Genomic DNA, 23466 nt, shown 5'->3' with positions numbered 1-23466 from the left:
AAAAGCTAGCCAATACAGTCAAGCCGAGGCCTTTGCACATAGATACAGTAGCTCTCCATCAAGCAAAACACACAGCACAGTGTATTTTGTGGCAGGCCACAACAGCACAGGGGGGGTCACAGCACCTAAGATAGCGTGCAGAACTGGAATGAAGGAATGAGTTGCATGATGTTAGACGACAAGAAATAAAAGTACACAAATATATTGAATTCCTATTGCAATACACATGGATTGACAAAAATGGTCAATCCAATGATGACTTTATTAAAAGAAAGATACTTTTATTTGATGTACTGTTACTGTTAATGGTGTCAGTTTCTACTGCAAGTACAGGGAAACTGTAGATATGAATGAATCTTGCTTGCTTGCTTGGATAAAAATGTGTAAATAAATGCATTAGGTTGATTTTCTTGATTCAATTGTCTTAAAAATAAGGATGATGATATGTGTCCAATGAGGGTGGATTGTAATGCCAAAAGTGTGATCTTAGTAACAATAGGAAAACAGAATAATCCTTTGCCTTGGGATGAAATGAAAACAACATTGAAACTCAAAGCATGTGATATACAATAGACTTAAAATACATTCAGAACTGGATTCATGAAGCACCCACACAAGTGGGTGTACTCGGAAACACCATATTGCAACACATTATTCCAACAAAAACCCACATAAAATTATATACAGACAACTAATTCTAGCCACACATAAGTCTACAATGCTTGACAGTTTTGACAGTGATATTTGCATTTGCAATGTAGCTGGCAATACAAAAAGTGGAGAAATGATCAACTGCAATATGGTTGATCAGGTGTTCTAATGTCACTCCAATGGAAAGCAAATGGTTATGTTTGGCATGAAAAAGCACAAAATCAAAATGCTGTAACATCATTTGCACATGGCAACTTCATATATTGAAGCAGAAGCTTAAGGATTTAAGAGCAACAAAGCTGCAGGAAGGCTGACAGCAAAGCCTGTGTTGCATCGCATTTTAGAAATCAAGAGCAAAAAGTCCTTGTGCCCACTAACAGAGCACAAGAGGATCATGCAAATTAAGTAATGAACAGACTCACATTTACTCAGACGCACTCTCATACAGAAGGATATTCAGTTGCTCCCACACAAACTTTATGCACACACACACACAAAAACCCATAAAACCACACACACCTTTTTGTGATGGGCTGTGTTCACTTTGATGACTCCCTCCATTGAGGACCTCAGGTGTCTGGGCTTGCTGGAAGCCCAAAGCCTGGGGCTCTGTTACAATATCTGTCTGCTCTAAGAGCAAGTCTCGTGGCTGCTCATATGTCACTTCCTCCTGGTAACTGTCGGGCTCCTCTGGAGCCTCCTCCTCATCCTGCTGTTGCTCCTCCACAGAGAAAGCACTGACAACCTCTACTTTATCTTCTTGAGCAGGGAAGGGAGACACATGGATGAGACATGAAGGACAACAAAACTGGGGTTACATGGGTTAACAAGACACTTTCACCTCTGATGGAGATGCATGGGATGCAATCAACAAGCCCTCTATCACCTGTGTGCTGATAGAGTTTGCAGATATTTAAAATCACAACCTAAAATTCCTAATAATAATTTATGAGTTTTATCATTATTTTTATTATATTTTTATTTTTCCATTTAACAACATATATTTACTCCAAAATAATTTCTGACAAAATGTACTGTAGGATATACAATTAGTTTGTCATTAAGCTGCATTCAAGTAGAGCTGCTTATGATAACATATTAAATGTAAGTCGGTATTATATACATAATTAACTATAAGTATAAAGTTGAGTATGAACTTTCCATGCAGTGTGACCATCTAACAGTACATTTTGGTGATTGCATGCCACATGCGAGAAGGACATGATTAGAAAACAGACTGTGCTGTTCTCTGTGAGTAAAGAGCTGAAAGCAAATCTGTGATTTACTCCTGGAGGAAATCAATAGACAAAATGAGCAAAGGAAGAGAGAAGACGCTGAGAGGGGAAAGCAGACTAATGAGATGACGGGCTCCAGTGGCAGGTTATGTACTATCGCCTGAGGGGAGGAAGGATGTTTGTGTTGCCATCTAGCTCTAGCATCCAGGGTAGAGTTCAATAACATTGTGGTGTGTGTTAGAAAACTACTATTGAACTAATATTGGTATAGTAGACAGAAGTGTGAACAGGACAGGACAGTGTGGCACATGCTGCAGGCACCTTGAAAGTGATATGATAATGCAAGGGGACAGAACACCTCCAGTTTAAAAACTAAGGGACCAGAGGAAAGAGGAGGAGTGGTTGACATGTTTCGAGAAAGATCTCTGGAAGTCCTCAAGACTATGTTTAGTGTCTTCTCTTAGAGATATTTTTGCCACTCTCACCACCATTCACACTCTCATCCCGGGTGGTCTGAGTGGTTATAAGTGTGTATACCTTGTGCCACGGGCCCAATCTGCTCAGCGGATGGAGAGGGGGGAGGGGAGGGAGGCAAATTGGCTGAGTCATCCACTGCGAAAGGGAGAGAGAGAGAGAGAGACACACCGGGGAGACAAGACGTGGATGGGTGGAAAGAAATGAAAAACTAATAATTCTGCTGACCTCAACTCAGTGAGAGGTCTCCCTTTGAATTTGAAATATTGCTGTTTTTGTGTGTGTGTTTGATGAGTTGTAGATGCAGATCGCAAATCCCAAGCTCTTCTGGGATTTCATTAGTCGCTAGCTGGGCCTTTTTGCTTACTCTCCAGTGTAGATAAATGCAGATAGAGCAACCAACTTACCTCAGATGGTGTAAAAATGGTCAAAAAACATTGAGAAATTTAATATTTACAGTCAAATCACTGTAAAAAGAATATAGGTGGAAAGACGACATGCACATAGTTAAAACGTGCCTGGACCCTCTGTATCTTTCTCTTCATCTACTTTTACATTAGTCTCATTGCCCTTACCTTTTCTCTTTTCTATCAGCTTATACCAAGAACTTTGCAGACATATAAGTTTTAATACAACACCCCAAAACATTGTTTAATTGTTTTAAACACAATTTATAACTGGGAGGGTTTTAATATGAGATAGTATACGAGGAGGTACCCAAAAATTCCCATCAAAAAACCTCCCATCCTTAAAATCTGACTGCCCTCTCTGACAATCCTTGGAATATTTCCAACCAGTAAATCATCAAGCTTTCTGGTCTACTTCTAGACAGGCCTAAAAGCCCTCCATACACCTTATACTTTAGTTACTAGAGTGATTAAACCAACAAAAGTCCCATAACCAAGGGTCCTTTCTGCCTCTGTTAGCACTGTTACAGCAGATTGTTCATGTTCAGCACTCATTCAAATGTGAAACGGTTGGATCTGTTCAAGTGCCTTTTGAGGATTGATTGTCCTTTCCTGGCACCATGGAACCAATTACATTTACCCACAGCTGCAGACCTATCTGGCTGTGAGGCAGGCCAATCAATGTCATTGAGCCAGTACTGCATGCACACGCATGCACAGGATTGCCAACACACCATGTCCATGTTCCTACCTGTTGTCCCAGGATGAGCAGCTGCCCCACCATGGTATCCATTCTCCCTGTAGGTAGAGCTGTAGGCGGAGTAGCCATTCTCGCCGTTCTCTTGCCCGTTGGAGGCCCAGTGCTCCTCTGGCTGCTGACCGTCTGCCATGCCTGCCTGCTGGGACACTGGGGAGGGGACGGATCACCTGTTAGAGCAGGTGATGTGGTGGGGAAAGAGAGGAGAAAGATGAGTATGATGTGTGCAGAAGATGGAGGAAATGAGTAGAGAAGAGGAGAGGAGTCAAAAAGGTGGACTCCACTGAAGGACATCAGCTAATTCTGATGCACACTGCATGGTGAAGTTAACAAATCAGCCACCAGAGGGAGTAAGGCGCCACACTGTTACTACCTGCTCAGCCAACTGGTCTTTGTCTCAGCATCCACGTGCTGAAAAGACCTACAAAATGTCAGTGTTTCACCCATAATATTTCCTTTTTTTCCACTTTTACATTTGTTGTGACTCAATCTATGCTTCTACAAGATGGCTTTTGTAAACTAAACAGGTGGAGCATGGCATCATCACCTGCTAGGCTTTGAGATTTGATCCCCTTCCATGTTACATGTGCACACTTACTGTAAGGGTTTTTTTGGGGTTAAATTATAACAATGAACAATTTAGCAATAAGCATCTGAAGAAGAATTCATGCTATTTCTGAATGTGTGACACCATATAGACAAAAATATTAGGGCGCACTGCAGCAGGCAGCTTATAAAACGAGAGAAAAAAAAGAGAGAGCTTGTGAACACACCCTTCATATCCCCCTCACCAACGATAAGGAGGTTGTTGCCATGGCAACCAGAACAGGTCTTATGGGGTCCAGCAGCTCTGGCAGTTGGGTTTGACAGGCTTGCCCCATTCAGACAAAATAAGTGGCCCTAAACAGACACTATCCACACATATAAGTGCAACACGTGACAGACAGCAGCACATATTAACTCCCACTATTGCAACAAGCTCTTTTCCATCCATTATAATAACAAAAGGTTTATTCCAATCAAGTACGCACTACTGAAGTATCTACATTCTAATCAAGCATGTACCCTCATAAAAGTGTCCTATTTCCCTTTAGGGGAAACACATAATGTTGCTTTTTAAACAAGATTAGTAGGGGGCCCTCCCATGCCTGGCAGCCTACCTAAATAGACTCATTATCATCAAGCAGCTGCAGCAGCTAATTTCATCCTAACAAATCATCACTGACTGAGACTGCTGTCTTCCTCCTCCCTCCATCTCGTCTCCCTTTCTTCAGCTTTTCTATCATAACCACCCTCTTGTAGCTTCTAAGCCCCAAGTCTTGCTTAGATACTATACTCATGTTTGTGTGCTAAATATGAAGTTAGAGCCAGAAGCCAGTTAGCTTAGCATAAGGACTGGAAACAGCTAGCCTGGCTCTGTTCTTAGATGACAAAATCTTCCTACCAGCACCTCTAAAGCTCACTAATTAACACGAACAAAAACAGTGTAAAAACATTTTTTTTTTTTGGCTTGAGGGATGTACTGTCAGATAAAGGTGCAAATGAAGATTTCAGCCCTTCCATGAATAAAAATCTATGAGAGATGTGACATTTAAAAGAACAAATTCAAAGATGTACAAAGAATTAGCTGCTTCTGTCCTAAATAGCTTCTGTGAAATAGTATCTCCCTTTCTCATTTGTCTCTCCTTTTCTCCTATTACTCTCAGTCGTTTCCCTCGTTTTTTTTGTCCTTATTCCTCTCTAAGTCTCTCTCCTCTCCTTCCCTGCAGCGCTGCATGACGACAGGCTCACAGAGATCGGGGCTAATGTCTGCTGCAGTGGGAAGATGTGAGGATCAGAGGAGGAGAGAGAGAGAGAAAAAAAGAAGAGAAGACCAGGAAAGAGGAGGAGGAGGAGGAGGAGGAGGAGGCGGAGGAGAAAGACCCACTGACACTCAAAGATACTGGGCCAAACTGTCTGAGACTGAAAATCTCAGCCCAGGGCTCAAAGGCGAGCCTGGTCCCAGCTGTTGCTAAGGAAGAAAACTGGTGCGCTGACAGCCAGATTGTGCTGATGGTGGTTTAGAGTTGCATTGACCTGCTTTCAGCTGCTGTTTTGGCAATATTATGCCACACTTGACACTTACAGATCACAGATTGTCCTTAGACAAGGGTGTCATAAATCTTAGCTACTTACATAAAGCCTATGTGTTCTCATTTGACGGAAAAGCATGTAATTGCAGAGAAAAACATACCTTTTCCCCTCACAAATTCAAATGCATTACATCCCAGGGGTTCAGATGTACTGTAAATATCTTGCTTAGTATTTGTTGGCTTGTCCGCTATGTTGATATTTCTATATTTGTCTCCTCTGGCAGCAGACAGCAAAATGCTAAGAACCATTGGCATTTTAATACAAAGTGGCTTAAGGAAAACTGACAGGATTGGTGGCGAGTTACAGTAACTGTACCTGAATGAACCGTGTGAATAAATGCCGACACAGATCACAATGTAACGAAGAGTTTAGAGTTGCACTGACTTCCTTTTCTCATCTAAAAAAAAGGCATTCACAATTCCTGACCAAGGCCTTTGACCAAAATCTTGCTTTTTCAATAGTATATTCGAGTTTAAGGCCTTGTTGTGCATTATTTAATTATCCTACGCATCCGTCTTCCAGGCGTGCTTTAGAGGATATTCAGTTTAAGGTTTTTTGAAAGAGAGTAATATTATACCGTGTTAATCTAATTTAATTGAAAAACACCTTTGAAAGACTGAAGTTTGACCTTTAGATCAGCAAATCTGCTATTTTTATTTGGAAATGAATTTACTTATTCTATAACTAAGTTTTATGTAAATTCTCCTAGTAACATTAGACACCAAAGTCAAATTTGTTTTAGTTAGTTATATATTTTTATGCTGATGTCTGCATCCCCTCCCCTCCAGACCTTCCTCTCCAGGTATACCCCATCATCCTCATGTCACTAAAGTGATGTGACATCGCCCTCTGTTGCTTCCTTTTAGCTGTTTACCAGTCAAATTGTGTTATAGCGAAAAGGATAAACTGTGTAATGGGCATCTTTCCAGACACAACTAAGCAAGAGTTTTTCAGATTTTGCACCAATGCAGTATGCTATAATTATCACTCTCTCATCTCTCACCTGAAGAGAGAACATCATGTCTGATGGTCAGTCTGCATTTTGGTTTGTTTGACAACTATACTGTGAGAAAGTCTAGCAGCAGAGCAGTCAGCCCATGACTGCTCAGCATGTGAACCATCACTGTTTCTTAATCTTGAAAGGGTTAAATCAACAGCACTAGGAGTCAAAAAAGGACTGTCAAATCCCATCACGTCCTGGGATTGATGTCTTGAATTGAACATGCCAGTCTGATCTCTTACAGAGAGGGTGAGGAGAAGGTGTGGCAGCAGGCCTGCGGCTCCACTGGGCTTCATTCTCTCTTCGCCCTCTTTCTTTTGTCTTTCGTCTGGCACTTTCGTGGCCCCCCTGCCGCACTCAGCCCTACCTTCCAGCCCCAGCATCCCTCCACCCCATCCCTCCCCATCCCTAATCCGACCTCACTTCCCTCCCAGTCTGCCCTGCTCCCCCCACCCCAATCTGGGTCACTCATCACGCCTCCATGGAGCGCCACTAACATCGGAATGTCACCATCCATTTAGGAGGGAGGATGGAATCTCTGGCAGTCAGCCTCAGTAGGCCAACCTGGCCTTAATCCTCTGTGTGAGCGGCCGAGTGTGTGTCTGTCTGAGAACCTGCACAGGATCAGCTACTGTAGGTTTCTAATGATATGAATAGGTATGATTTTCTGCACACCAATCATTGGGCCATCATTAATAGTATAATTTTATCTCTGAACACTTTTTATGTATTTAAATGCAGAGACAACATTGTAAAAACTGTCTTAAGCAATGTGTTTTGTAATTTAACTTAATATTTGTTATAATATTTCCTCTTTCCTAGTCTGATGGAGCTTCCATTGACTGTAAAGCCTTTGACATATAAATGTCCATCTTCTCTGCCTCTCTGGCAAGCAGTCCTGGGTTTGGAATTTGCATTTTGGGCATTTGGCAAACATCTGCATACTGGATATAATGAGAATATTTTGGCAAATGATCAGTTGAGGGAAAGTTTCCAGGAAAATAAGCAGTTTTAGACACACTGACACACTCAGAAGATCACAGGCTTGTTTCGAATATGTCCACCAAACTAATTTATTTTATATTGTCCTGTTTAAAACATCTTCATTATCTTATTTTACTGTTTTTATCCTTATTTTACTGTAAATATCATGATTATTTCCTTTTTTTTTTAAATCATTCACTTTTATGTAAATCTCTTTATGTTGCATTTATGCATTATTGTGCTAAAGTTTATCATTATTATTTTCTCAGTTATCAACTATATGAACAACAATTACATTATTATCCCAATTAAGACAATGATATGATAAGAAAATGGCTTGTAAACATGATTACCTTAGTCTGAATAAGGCTGAGGTTGGTGTAAAAGTGAATTGAATCTTAAAATTTTAGTTGCATTGCTGAAGGGCATTTTAGAAATGTAGATGTACTAATCATCATTTATCATATGAGCTGTTTTTAAAGCAGGTTTGTCAAAAAATTATGATGGTTCTTTACTTTATAAATGTGAATATCTGCTAGTTTTCAGAGTTTTTTATAATAGTAAATTGAATATCTTTGGGTGTTGGACTGTTGGTTGGACAAAAGAAGAAATTTGGAGACGTCAACTGAAGCTTTAGGAAAAGCTTTGGGAAGCTTTTCACAATTTTGGCAATTTCAGAGACTAAATTATTAACCGATTAATTGAGAAAATCATTGTCAGATTATAAAAGGCTTTTAAGAACGACAAAGTTTAATCAAGAAACTAAATTATTATGGAATATGGGTCGATCAGACATTATTATAGTTAAGGTAAACACAGTTATTGTACAGCAAGTTGCTATGAATGATGGGTAACTGTGACGGGAGCCCTGAGGACGACAGGAGGACAGTCAAGGTTGCTGTGACCTGTAGTCAACCCAGAATCCAGCAGCTCCAGCCGCAGCAGCAGCAGCAGCAGCAGCGGCAGCAGCAGACGAGCGGATTATATTCCTTTGACTCAGCAAGACATGTGGGGGGATTGAGGCATAACGAGCGCTACCAGTGAAGTGTGAATGAACTGTGTACACGGTGAACACCAGCATGACGAGTGAGGCACGCGCACATACAAACACACACCCATACACAAGAGGTAGGGGCTGAGTCCACTCCTTGCAGATTAAGTACCGTAATAACAGCAGTATAGGCGCACTGAGATTATGTGTAGAAAATATAACAGCGTGAGGAAGAGGTTTGCAGTTTTTTGCATGGCTTTAGTATTCCTCAAAACCCTACCTTGATTGGAAATCATATAAATAAATACATCCGCAATCTGTTAATTCAATATTAATGTTATTTTCAATGAGATCAACCATGTGTGGATGAATCTGCATGCCAAAAGAGGCATTCAATTTTAAGAGAAACACGCCTTATCATATAAATTGGGCAAAATTGATATTCTCACAATAGTGATAACATAATATTATAATAGAATTCTTAAATTTAGCTCAAAAATATTGGGAGGTAGTAATGTGAGCATGTGAAAAAGACTTCAAATTAACTTTTTTTGCCACTTTAAACTATGATTGGCATTGCTTTTTCATGTTCTTCATCACTAGTAGTCTTTATAAACCTTGAGCTACAGTAGTAGGCTCATCGTATGAAGTGTGTACAGTTCATAAATATGCTGTGCTGTATCTACATGCCTGTGAAGTTAGTCTCTACTTGGTCTTCTCCCCCACCTTTGATCACAGTCTGAAGATCTGCGCATGAATTTACTGACCGGAAGACTTGCTGAGCTCAACTATGGTGGTTGGGGGTGGGGGTGGGGTAAAACATTGTCATTTATTCATAATTTTTGGCTGAAGCTTTCTGCACACCGAGTGACACTCTTGTGATATTGTATGTAGGCTGTGAGCAGCTGCTGTTGCCTGCTGCAGGCTCTGACCATGAGATGATTTCTTTTACTGCTATGCCACCATGTTTCACATCCAATCAGCCGTTGGCAAAATGACTGTAGTTTCTTACATTTCTCTATTATTCTTAATTTTCTAAATAAAACAAACAAAACAGTAATGATCACTATGACGGTTAGCCATCATCAACATAACTTATTCAGATATATATAATCTAAGGTCACTTAACTACATTAAAGGATTTATATTAATGCATTTCAAATGGTTTCAGTGAATGAGTAAAGTCGGTCTGCAAACTGAAATTCCTCCTTCAAGACAAATGAAGATTGAATTTAAATCAAACTGACTCAAACTGACTGCCAAGTGTCTTCTGCATCCTGACTCAGATTTATTTTTTCCTGTCATCGCTCTCCTGCTTCTCCCTCTCTTTACTCTCAGCCTCCAATCTCATCAGAGGAGTGGATGCTTCCTGGCACACAGCAGCCCCACCCACGGTGATGTCATCGTTCCCATGGTGATGGGAGCCCCGGGATGGGAGGGGCTGGTGATCAGGAGTGGATGCTGAGCTGCAGAAAGCGGGACTTTGACCATGTTATGGATCCTGAAATAGGTCACCAGATCCTCCAGGCACAGCCCCCGGGGATCCTTCCTAACTCCTTCCTCACCCCAACACGAACACAAATGGGAGCCGAGCCATTTAAATCCATCAATACACTATTAGCTGGTTGCTGGTTGGGCTGTTGATGTCATTTTAGACCTTTATGCTGGTGGTGATGGGGTGGTTTATATATTTATATCCTATTACTATTAAAGCTAGGCAAGAATTGCTTATACCAGCAGGATTTAAAAAAGAGAGAAGTCATGGGATTTTTTTCCCCATTCTCTAATTTCATGCTTTCATTACTAAATGATATCAAAATAGTTGAGTTGAGCCTTTTGTAACAGTGTATAATAACTCTTTTCCAATGCAATAACAATGGTTTCCAACATTTTCCTTGTAAAATAAATACATTTCTATTTGCAACCTGAAGTAGCTCCTCCAAAGAGTAGTGTTTTTCTTCATATTGTCACATTTTAATATTTTTTAGAGGTATAAAGAGGTAAAATATCTAGTATTTCACAACATTAGAAAATTAGGAGAAAAAAAGATTTATTGGGACCAATTTAGTCATCCAAAAAACATCTCTGTTGATACTCTGTATCGCCTAATAATATAACACATAACTGATCAACCTATAAAAGCTTTTATTACTGTACTGAAATTATATTAACTCTACTGATGTATTAAAACACCAGAGCTGCAATGATTAGTCGATTCCCCAATTTTCAATTGACAGAAAATAGCAACTATTTTCATACTTACTACTACTACTAATCATAATTTTTCAAGCAAAAAATTGCCTATTTTATGGTTCCAGCTCCTCAGATGTGACTATTTGCCGCTTTTCCTTGTCGTAAATTACAGAAACTGTTCAGACATACAAAATATTTGAATGCGAGGTCACCTTGGGCTCTGGGAAATTTGATTTTGTGCATCAGTAATTTCTGACATTTTATAAACCAACTGAAGAAATGATAAATGAAGGAAACAATGGGCAGCAACAACGATGAGATACACAGAGTGCCTTTTAGGTCTTTTTTTGGGAAATTATTGACTTTATTAATTGTACTTAAGTTAAAGCAAAGGTTGTCATAGTAAAAAACAAGGACTGTGATTCAGTTTTCATCAGCTATTTCTGCATAATTATTCTTAATTGTCTCAACCAAAAATATTGAGCAACAACTGTGATGTTTTCACACAGCTGTGAGCTCTCTGCTGTATTTCCCAACAAAAAACCTTCCATCTGTCAGGGCAAGTCGTCCATCTCTTTAGCAGTCGGTCCCTCCCTCCCCAGCCATCTTGCATTTTCGTGCGTCCTTCATCGCTGAGGGGACTATGATGACTGCTGACAGTTTACCATCTTCCAGCCCACGCCCTGCACGCCTTATATACACCCGCACCTCTACAGGCGCACACGCCCTGCTCAAATCAAACCGAACATGTGCCCAAACACACGTCCTGATTTTCCCAAGTAGTTGTTGTCCTGAGACTAACATTTTGTACGATAGCCCCGGGACAGCAACTGTCTCAGCCAATCAACAACTGAACCGCACACACAAAAAAACAAATGCCAAATGCATCCGCAAAGCTAAACCCAGAAGAACACATTGTTAACATGAGCTAAATATAGACACAAACAGAGGACTTCTCTGAAACATTCACCACCATATCTGCATTTAGCCACTCACTCTCTCATTTAATTTCCTGTCATGAAACTCAAACAGAATTACAGTACAGTAAAGCTAAAAACACAAGATTGGAGTTTCAACTTAATCACTGCTTTTCGGCGGTCAAAAATATCTTGCATGACATCAACCCAAACAATCGCCCCTTCTCCCTTCCACATGTTGCTGAGCATAATTCCCCCTTCTATTATATATCCATGAACGGCCAAGGCTAATCATCTGGCTGAGTGCAGCCACTTAGATCTGACTCCCGGGGCCCCATGAGTCATGGGAAAAGTGAGTGTGAAATGTCACGCAGGGGGATATGAGTATAAGTAGTACATAGTATTCCATCTGGCGGCAGTCCAGACCTCCATGTTTTTGCTTTTTCATTTGGTTATTTAGGTGTGAGGTGAAAATACTTTAAAGAGCTGTATTCAGGCAAAATGGAACGTTTGCACTTTTGTGATCCAATAGAGAATTTTCAGCCATGCTGTATGGCTATGTTGGTCACTTGGTCTTCCACTTTGGTCCAGACTAAAATAACCATAGGACAAATTGCCATGGATGTTTGTACAGACATTCATGGTCCCTACAGGATGTATTCCACTGACTTTGGTGAACCCTGACTTTTGCTCTTGTGCAACCTGTAGGTCAACATTTTTGGCTATTAGAGAAATATCTCAACAATTATTGGGCAAATTGCCATGTGATTTTATGCAGACATTCATGGTGCCCAAAGGATGAACCCTAATAACTTTGCTGATTATGCCATGAGGTCAGAATTTTCATTTGTCCTGCAAAACTAATGACATTCCCATCAGTCTCAGCTGTACTTAAGTAATAATTAGCTAATGTGAGCATGCCAACACGCTAACCTGAGATAGTGAACATTATTAACATGATACCTGCTCAGTACGGCCTCATAGAGCCGATAGCAGGGCTGTAGACTCTTTTTAAATTCATGTCCAGGGTTTTGTGTTAGCTTACCGGACTTGAAGAGCTGTTGGATGAACCTGACAAGTGCTCAGACCTGCATGAAAAGAAAAAAGGAAAAGGGAAAGAAGAGGGAATACACGTTAGGACACAATGAACTGGAACACTAAAATTTAACACTCACTCAACATACTTTAGTCCTATAGAAGAGTTATGTCACTGGGTCAGAGACAAGCCTAAACCCATCTAATTCACCAACATTTCTAAGCTTTATAACCTCTGAATCCCACTTATAGTTCAGAATCTAATGTGAGGCTTTTTACCAGGCGGCTTTCATCTCCGTCTCATGTTTAACACAGTAGTGTATGAGCCGTGCATGCACACAGCAGCTTAGCTCTGTCACCTGGAGTCTGCCAGCAACATTAATCCAAACCTCAATGCGGCTTTCTCTCTGTCTTTTAAGCTGCCACTGACGGGCTGTACGCAACAAAGCCGAAGACAATCTAATCTATTCAGAGTGCGTGCATGAGCATTGTCCTTGTGCATACAAACGTAAATGTCTGTTTGTTGTCTTGCAGCATTTAATTTATTAGCTCATATGCGTTATCACAAAATTGTGTATTTTATGTTAACTCATTTTGTACTTGCATGTTTTATATAGAGGTTAATAGTCTTATTTTCTAGCGTGGATAACATTATTAAATTTCCCACAGAAAGGCATGTACTCTGGTTCTTTTAATCTTCTAATTACGTACCGTAACTGAAGTTGGTGCTGATTTCCATGATTTGGTTATACATTTGGAAAACAGATCAGAGAAGTTGTATACTGGTGTGTGTCGGCACCAAACATGTTTGGAGGCGAAATGGGCCCCTCTATATTTTGAGAAAAACACTTCCTTGTCAAGAGTTAGATGATAAGATTGAAATCACTCTGTCTGTACTGTAAATACGCCTGTTAAGATCAGATAGCAGCCTGTTAGCTTATTCGCATAAAGACTGGAAATGGGGAAACAGCTAAAGCAGACGCATTAACCCGTTATATCTTGTTTGTTCAATCTGTCTACAAAAATCAAAGTGTAAAAAGACAATTTGCCATTTTACGGGGGTTTATGTTTGCTGTTTTCAGGCTTTATACTTACCTAAGCTAACCGGCTACTGGCTGTAGCCTTATATTTAATGAAAGATATAGATATAGGTATCAATCTTCTCATCTAACTCTTGGCAAGAAAGCAAACGTGTAATTGGAAATGGAAATCTGAGAAACATCAGGTTAAAAAAAGACCAGTGTTCAAGTTAATGAATGCGATTGCAGACAGTGTGAGATAGAGAATACTGGTTGGATAGTTTCCAAGGCAACTGCAGGGAGGATAATAATCCAAAAGGAAATCAAAGTGATTATTTTTCATAAACACATGATTACAAGAGAACATGTCCTCTACGTGCCAACTAGGCAGACTCTACTTGTGAGCTGTTTTCAAGATTTGTCAAACCCTTGGATTGGTCCATTGGGGCTGAGTAGAGGATGAGTTAAGGCTTAAACCAGCCATGGAGAAAGACAGATTTGCACGTTCACTCTGCTTTGGGACTGTAAGGAGGCAGAATACAGAGCATCCTGTTAACATTAAAGCACAGTGAAAGAACCGTCAGGGGGTCTGGCGCCACGGCAGGCAGTTGGACAGAGCAAGAAGGAGATAGAGGATGAAAGGGACGCAAAGAGATTCCCCAAACAGGAAGGAGGTTGATTTATTAGAAAAAAGACAAAAAAAGAGGCCTGTGGTGAAAAAGAGAGGGAAACAGAGGCAGAATTCACAGAGGAAAATAAGACAGATATTTGTAGTCCTTTATTAAAGATTAATTTATTAAATCTTACGTCTTATTGTTGTAGTTTGGTTATAATAACAATGAACTCAAAGATATCTGTGTTTTTAATGTACAGTTTGGGTAATAATTTTATTGTTAACTTTCATCTCTCTTTGAAATAAGTTTTTTAAACCTGACTCCTCATGTATCTTGGCCTTCCATCTTTTTAGTGATGTCACCATGTGCAAAAGCCTCCATGTTGTCTCGCTGCTTTGCAATTTTGGTGCTTATATTGCCAACACCTGATCATGTGGTCATGCAGTTCATGTTGACTCATTTTCATAATTTTATTCAAATGATTTAAAATTTCAATCAATAATGCCATTCTTTGGCATTGTCAATTGTCATTATTAAATTTTTTTTTTTTTAATTTTTCTTGTCATTTTCTTTTGAATAAACCAGTTTTTGTCACATAGAGAAAGGAGGCTTATTTATGAGAGAGAAAAGGAAAAAAAAAAAGGCTGGACTGGGGAGAGTGAAGGAAAAAATGTTAAGGAGGAAAAAAAAGGAGGAAAATATTTGAAGTTATCTATTCATGTCCAAGACTGACATTTCATTTGATGTACTGTTTTCGCTGTCTATCAACTGATCTGTAGATAAAGCTTTGTATTATTAGTTATGTCAATACTGTTTTTAAAAGATTATACCATGATTCAGCATGTTTCAGAAAACTGACTGTTAATTAAAATTGTTTGTGTATAAATTAAAGTTTCTGATGTGCATGAGAAAGTGTCCGGTGAGAACTTGGAAAATCTCCACTTAAATATGTCAGTCAAATATGTAAAACCAGTAGCATTTCTGCAAGAGAAGCAGGTTGATATTATTGGACAGAAAAAGAGAGAGACAGGGAGCAGAGCATAGAGGAAAACAGTGAGCCATCGTGAGAGAAAAAAAACAGAAACTAAGGTCACATAGGCAGTCAAGTTTCTTCTGGGGGAAAGAAAAACAGTCAGGGAAGCTTAACCAGAAAAAAAGATGGGAGATGAAAGGATGAGGAGAAAGATAAAGAGAGATGAGCAGTTACCGCCCAGCCCAAAAATATCAGGAGCGTGACAGGAATAGCAGCATTGTACTCAAAGCCACATGTTTTTAACAGTCACAGTAAATGATCCTTCTCTTGCACAGCAGTTGGTCTTGTTATGAAATCTAAGTTTCCCTCAACAATTTATGTAACTCCTTTGCAAATTAGTGTGCCCATAATCTGATGGATAGAAATTTGTGGAAATTGTGATCTTTATAGGATGACGCCAATTAACAAATTTGTGCAAGTTAACTCTAATTGGGGAGGAATATCATTTATCAGTGAATTGCTGAAAACATTTCTGGTCTTTTTGATCATTGTTACTGAATTATAAGTGTTCCTTTTTCTTTTTTCTTACTAACTGCAACAACCCTTTGATTTTCCCCCAGCCTGCTTAAGCATGAAGTATCTGAAGTGCGTCATATCTTATCTCCAAACTCATTAATTGCGGGTTATACAGGATGGAACGCTGATAATTTGACATCTTTACAATCTTATCAGTCAGCCGAGATGACCATCAACTCCAGAGCACATCTTCTCGGTCGTTTTATCGGAAGAGCACAAATAGTGAAAGGGTTGAACAAACAAGTAATTCCTTCTGAGTCCCTGGAAAGGAGGAATACAGTCAACTACACTTGTTTTGTCCATCCTGACATCAGTCTTGACCTGCACGTTCCTCCCAGGAGGAGGGAGGCCAAATGGGTCAAACAGAAGGGAAAGAGAGAAGAGCTGGAGGAAGGCAAGAATCAAGGATAGAGGAAAGAGGGGAAGGGGGTCAGAAGCTGACCTAATCCAAAGATTTGACTTCATCATTGGAGACAAGGCAAACAGGAAATGAATCCTAATCTCAGCACTGTGCTAAAAGGCCCGATAAACCTTGCTGAACTTTAATGAAATGAGCCAACAGTTCAGTTTTACTGAGCGCAGCACTCTGCATTATTGCCAAGCTTTTAATTCTGTCTTATCGATCAGCGCTGTTCATCCTGCGGGATCTTAATTATCCAAATCTTAATTTCAAACTAAACCCTACACAACCATTAGAATGCATTATACATACTCCAGATAAAAGAAAATCATTGCATCAAATTATACAAGAGGAGGTCAATTTATACTTTATTTCATAGGCTCTTTGGCACCATAACTGAGGACAAAGGGAGAAGCAGAGGATCTTTGAGGTATTTTAGCTGCCAAGGCTTATATCTTAAACATAATTTATTTTCTATAACTGCAATCTTCCACTAACCTTAACCATACCATAGGGGGACGTAAAAAAACGTTTGAACATAATCAAGGTTTTCGGGCGATAGGGTTAAAAAATATAGTATTTCTTATTTCTGGAAACCACCTTTGATATTTTGCTTTCTGTGAGCAAATGAGCCACTATGAGCTGCAGCAGCCTTTACAAATAGCTGTTTGTTGTCCTTCGCTAACTAGAGAGCAGGCTATGCAAAGCACCCAATATTTACATAAATAATAGCAGCACTTTAACAGCCCTATTTGCCTCTTGTGGAAGTACATTTAGTAACATAGTCCTAGTTTCCTGAGGTCATTGAATATTACGTCACCTGAAGGCACCGTTGGTAATGTTAGATCTACTCCTACCTCCTACAGCAGGTGATAATGGCTATAAAAAGGAAGTTACATTACTTATATATATTACTTTTATATATTACTATACAGATGATTTATGGAAATACTGTTGAAATGAGGCTGCAGTGATCTGTCCTGACTGTTTGGCAGTGTGTTTTGGTCCAACCAAAAGCCTCTCCTCAGAGGTCTCCGCTTCCTCCCTTTTTAACTTGGCCATCAGCCCCATTTCCTCATCTATAATTCACACAGACAGCCTCCTTCTCCCCACAGACAAACACACACGCACATACACTCCCTCAGGCCAATGCACACCTCCGTATAACAGACATACATGCATGTTTAATACATAAGTCAGAGTCAAGAGAGTGTGTTTGTCTGTGACATGTACAAAATAACATGATAGATAATGGGGAAAAGGAAGGTTACATAAAAAAATTAAATCTTTAATAAACATTATTTCACTAATTTCCTCAATAACTACTGTAATTAAGAAAGTGATCTTCTATGAAAACTCTGCCTGAGCAACAACTGAGATTTATATTGGACCCCTTTAGTATTCTTCCACATCATATGTGTCTTGATAACCATTCAGATATGGCATTAAGTGTTTATGACTTCTCATTATATTCTCATCACCGACTTCACTTGATGCGAGCCAGTGAATAATTGCATCTGTGATTCACTTCGCCTTCTCTAATCAGGACTCTCCATGTAGTCCTGTACTCCTTCATTCTCCTTCTATGTAATCAGTGCAATCTTACAGGTGTAAAGAGGGAAAGAACAGAGGCTGTTTACTACACCTCCACACTTTGCACAGAATACAGAGGGGCCTGTGTGGCTAATGAGCCAAACTCTGCAGGGAAACAGGCTCATTAATTCATCTGCAGGAAGAATAGAGAGGAGATGAGCATGAGAGAGCATGGACAAACAGACAAAGTCAAAAAAAATTGGAAATGAAGCCGCAGTTTGAAGTAGGAAGGGAGCAGAGCAAGGGCCACTCATTGGAAACTTATTAAAATCTCTGTAAAAAAGCAAGTAAGTGTGCCTTGTGTTGAGATTATTTTGTCAGACTAAAGAGATAAAGCTGAGTGTGGAGCAGAGTAGAGATGTGTTTACAAAGATGAACAATGTCAGGGAACTAGAAAGGGTTGGACCAAGCCCCCAGGAGAAGCTGGCTGAGGAAATTTCCGGCAGTTACTTGGCCCCAAAAAACTGTTTCCCCACACAATTACAACAACAAAAAAATGACTGTAAAACAATGAAAAACAGATTTTCAGCAATTTTTTTCTGAGCATCAAACATCAGAAATGACATGTATGGCAATGATTTATTATACGAGTCCACAGATTCCTTATAATTTCCTAGGAAGTTTCCTGGAACCAGCTAGATAATTTGGCACTAATTATAGAGAAGATAAAAACTGTGTTTAATTGGTTCACTTCCAGTTCATTAATTTGTTAATTGCTAACATAACCTAGAGATTTGTTTAGTTAAAGCATAGCAGGTCAACCGACCATGTAAAAATGTGACATTTGTCTACAGGGAAGTGTGCAAATCAACATAGTTAGAGAATTTAGTTTCATATAATAAATGGATAATAACCAATTATTTACATGAGATTATATGGAGAAGTTCTTTCAAGGGAATTCCTCTGGAAACCAACAACTGTGCACCACCTAAACTTTTATATCTCCCCATTTTATTGGAGAAAAAGTCAGAAAGAGTCTGACATTAGGAGATTCGCACATAAACACGTACTCTGGCTGTCACACAGTCTACAATCTCAAACACATGTGAGCAGCACTTTCTCCTGCAGTGTTATGTAAACCAGGCAGGACCAGGTGCAGGTCTTTGTGCCCTCAAGGCGACAGCTGCACTTATGAGTATAGACAGGTGGGAGAACTGGTCTTTATGCTTATATATGTAGGTTTCTTACTGGCCTCAGAGCATCACATACACTTTCATCTATCAACATGCTAGGAGAGGGCGGCAAAAATGGGGCCCGTAAGCTACGATTTTACTGCCTTGGAAAACTTTCACCCTCAAGAATGTGAGGATGCTGAGAATGTGCAAAATAGTCTTAAGGGTATTGGCTTTGCTGTTAGGTGGTGTGTTTTGCTCAATCCTGGTAGGTTTCTTCAATTTATTTGTGTTTGGGGTACATTTTAAAATGGTAATGCGCAGAAAATATAAAAGTAAGAAGCATTTAAAAGCATTTATTAGTTGTGATACTGTATTATGCTACCCATTTTTCACCAAGTTGTCTCCCTTGTCACTTCATTCCAGATATGTTTTGTAATATCTTCATGTTTTCCTTCTTATTCATATTGTTTTCTTTGTGTTTTTCCTACTTTCTGCCTTTTACAATCCAAATCAAATTTGATTTTCCACTTTGCCACATCATCACGCATTGCTCAACAACACTACACTACATAAAAGCCTGCGTAACATCACTGACATGCCGAACTTTGCTGCTGTCCACCCCCAAATAACATCCTGTCTGATTTACTCAGCTACATCTGTCTCTGTGGCTCACCTCATCTTTGTCAGTACTTTGACATCCAACAACATACCCATCAAATATCACTTGTCAACAGACACTTAAGGGCATTCTGTCAAAGTCAGACTGGCGTTGACTCAACCAGAATGTCCCTTTCTCCTACAGTTTGTCTCTGCAAATCACCTACGTTATACTGTATATTCATCTCTGATATATATGTTTCAAGTGCCACAATGATTGGAACTGTTGACTGACTGTTGCAACAACTGGCTGAATAAAACATAAATACAGTTTTAGTTCAGAAACCAAAGTCTAAAATATGGCTTTTGTAGCATATTTCTTCATATCATTGGAAACAGTAGTTGCACAAAATATTGTTATCTCAAGGGTCCACTTACTACCCTTTTCTGGAGCTTTCTTCACCACCTCACAGAATTAACAGTATAAGACACACAGAGCAAGTTTTAGCTGCTAATGATGACCATGAGATGTGGTTCTAAGCACCAAAAAAAGCTAGTAAGTGGACCTTGAGTTAAGATTTTTTCAGTCTTAGAATCAGCAGTGCAACTGCAAAGCCAAAAACAGATTTGAAGAACATGCCAGCAATTTTACATCATAAATTTGGGGTACTTGCAGGAGACCAAGCACCAAAAACACCAGATCCTGCATCCTATAATGCAATTTAAAAGCAATTGTGCATTCCAGGATTAAACAAACTACAATTCATATCCATTTTTTAGATGTTTTTCTAACTGACAGTTGTAGAAGTGAAGTAGGGGAAAACCATCGAAACAATGCCCTTCTCTTGTATACTTGGCATCTCTACAACACCTACATTTATCTCGATTACAGTTCAAATGCTTTGCTGACTAACAGTACTTGGAAACAGGGGCGATGTTGACTCCAAAACAATGTCCTTCTCTCCCACGGCTTTTCCTCCACGAGCGCCATAGCAGTTGGTTAACCGACCGCTACGACGGCCTTCGTGCCAAACTGTGACCTCGCTCTGAGGACATAAGCTTGACAGGACTGGGAGAGGGATGCAGGAGCGGGTGGTGGATGATTGGGGGGACAGGACTCCTTTTGTGACCCCGAAAATAAGGACAGGGAGAGGGCGTGTTTGCCCCCTTGTCCTACCCTCCTACGCTGTTGCGTGTCATCCGAAGTTGGTTCCCTGGAAAAGACAGCTCGCCTGAGAGCTGCCCGGCAACCATGCAGGCAGACGGAGACAGAGATAGTGAGAGGAGGGGGGGGGAGGGGGAGGGGGGCGGAGGAAGGGAGTGGGGGGCCACGTCACTGTGGATGTGACAGACACCAGGATGACTTCTGACACACAGTCTAAGACACAATCACATACACTGTAAGCTGAGAGAAACGAACTGGTCGGCAGAAAGGAAAGGAAGAGTTGTTAATAAAGAGGGAGAGAGAAAAGGGAAAGAGACTGAAAGACAGAGAGAGAAAGGAAATGGGGGGGGGGGCAGAGTGAGCGGGAGAGAGATCAAAACAGAAGCAAGAACATGCAGAAGGAGGAATAAACAGAATGAAAAGAAAAGAAAGGGTGACAGAAAAGGGTTGACGTCTCATCACTCCGTCGCCACCTGCTCACATCAAAACCGCCCGTTGGCTCACAAACTCCTCCCGACCATACGATGCTGTCAGCAAACTCCTGACAGCCAGCTCTGTCTACGCTTACAGGCAGAGTAATGTGTCCTGCAGTCTCTCTCGGCTTGGTGTCACTCCCACGGAGAAACCACCAACAATCTGTTGGCTATGAGTCGCTAACCGCCAACGGCCACATGCCATCACAGTCTGAGCTTCTAAATATAATCACGATCGACATCATTTCCAATGGAAATAATGTTATGTTCCAGAGATCAGGCTTTTATATCTCTTGGTAAACATTGGCTCTTACACACACATGCACAGCAGCAGCAGCAGCAGCGGCGGCAGCAGCAGCAGCAGCAGCAGCAGCAGCAGCATACTCAGGGTGAACCGTGCTGTCCTGCCGGCTGAATAATCAGCAATGTCTAGACGAGGTACGTCACAAAGACTAAAGGTCACCAAAACACAGTAACAAGCTCTGGCTTATCACATCATCAGCTCTCTCATTCTTTTGTTTGAATATGTCAGCAAATAATAATGAATAATTATAATCTCTGCAAACAAAGGAGGAGATGATATGCAGGCTGACATTGATCAGAGATTACAGGCACGCTCGGGAGAGATGGAGGCAATGTCTCCACAGTTCCTGTCAACAAAAGAGGGAAAGATAAGCTTTCCTCTCTCTGGCTATTAAATAATCAGAATAAACAGATATTCTCAGTATTTGCTGCTACTACTAAAACTGATGCAGCAATATATTCTTCATCTCTGCAGCCTTGACAGTGGATTTTCTAGCATTGAAGAATTAAAAGATGCATCTTAGAGAAAAAAATCTTACCTGTCGGGGTGGGGCAGTTATTCCAGCTTTTTGTCTGCAAAGAGGGCACAAGGGGATGCAAGGCAGCAGCTTCTGCAGAGAAAGGGAAAGAGAGAGCGGGGGAAAAAAAGATGAGAGACAGAAAGAGGAGCGTACAGGAGTCAGAGGGGCAGTGCCACACTGAGAGAGACGGCTGATGCTTTTCGCCGGCGAGCGCAGCCAGTAAGCACACACTCCCTCACACAAACACACACACCGAGCCAACCGGCACGCTGCCTTACGTATAGGTTACCCCCCCCCCCCCCCCTCCCCGCCCCCCCTCGACTGCCTTTCCTGAGCGCACACTCTGCAACCAAGCTAGTGTCTGCACTGCATTGGGGAGGGGAGGATGGGGGGGGGGGGGATGGGAGGGTTTTGCCATGTCTGAGCAAAAGTGTGTGTATGTTTATCTGAGTGTGTGTGCATGTGCGTATGTCAGTCACATTAATTCATGTTTGAAAGGGATATGAAGCTCATCCACCCCTGAGGGAATTGAGTTCCAAGATAAAAGAACATCTTTATCCAAGAAATTTCCAGAGGCGCATTTCATTCTCCTCTCTGTTTATTTCATCCATGAAACATTCTGCTTTTTTTTGCTGAAAGACGTTCTCATCATAAATGCACGAAACATTTAAAACATGACAGCGAGTGTAGTCAGAATGTATGTGTGTGTGTGTGTGTGTGTGAGTGTGTATAAAGAAGGGGTGCAGGGCTTGCTCCATGCTGAATAATTGCTCTGTCCTGGTGCTCATTTGCAGGCATGGCCAACTGCAGCAGCAGCACTGAAACAAAGGCAGAGAGGGGGAACGAGGGGGAAAAGGGGGTCTGAGAGAGAGACTGCAGAGGCCAGACAAGCAGAGGAAAGGCATACAACTCAGTAGCACCAAGCACTGACTGCAGAAAACCTAATTCCCTGCTCATTACTTCAACCTCAAACCACATGAAATGAAATATATTTATAGTCCGGAGGCTCACATTGGTCCCAGTCTTAAGCGATCCATCAACTACACTACTAGAGATGTCAAAGTTGTGAATAGCAGCAGCAGAGAAGCAATGACTACCAATTGTCCAAAACATGATCTAATGTGATACAGATCTGTTTCTTTGGTATTGATTCTTTTGAAGCTAGTGTTGATACTACCCTACTACAAAGGGAATTGCTTTATGGTCGGTAATTCAACAACTAATAACTCTTTCAATGTACATTTGACATGTGAGTATTATATTAACACATACACAAAAATCTGAACCTATCCTTGTAGGGGGAAATAAATTAACCCACAAAAGTAAACCAATATGACCAG

General features: G+C 40.6%; 1 protein-coding gene across 1 annotated transcript in view; it reads right to left on the bottom strand.

Annotated features, from left to right (window-relative positions):
- Positions 1 to 18: 18 nt before the first annotated feature.
- Positions 19 to 23466, bottom strand: part of LOC137176988 (microtubule-associated protein 2-like) — a 45030-nt gene continuing 21582 nt past the window's right edge. Inside the window, exons 2-7 of the mRNA XM_067583056.1 lie at positions 22145 to 22216; positions 12788 to 12830; positions 3519 to 3694; positions 2424 to 2498; positions 1171 to 1410; positions 19 to 143 (exon numbers count right to left, since the gene is read on the bottom strand). Coding sequence (XP_067439157.1) covers positions 19 to 143; positions 1171 to 1410; positions 2424 to 2498; positions 3519 to 3657 — 579 coding nt within the window. The 5' untranslated portion in view covers positions 3658 to 3694; positions 12788 to 12830; positions 22145 to 22216. The remainder of the gene's footprint in view (positions 144 to 1170; positions 1411 to 2423; positions 2499 to 3518; positions 3695 to 12787; positions 12831 to 22144; positions 22217 to 23466) is intronic.

This window comes from Thunnus thynnus, chromosome 24 (assembly GCF_963924715.1).
Source record: "Thunnus thynnus chromosome 24, fThuThy2.1, whole genome shotgun sequence".
Lineage (NCBI taxonomy): Eukaryota > Metazoa > Chordata > Actinopteri > Scombriformes > Scombridae > Thunnus > Thunnus thynnus.
Note: the sequence above shows the minus strand (reverse complement) of the source record. Positions and strands in the feature narration are given on the sequence as shown.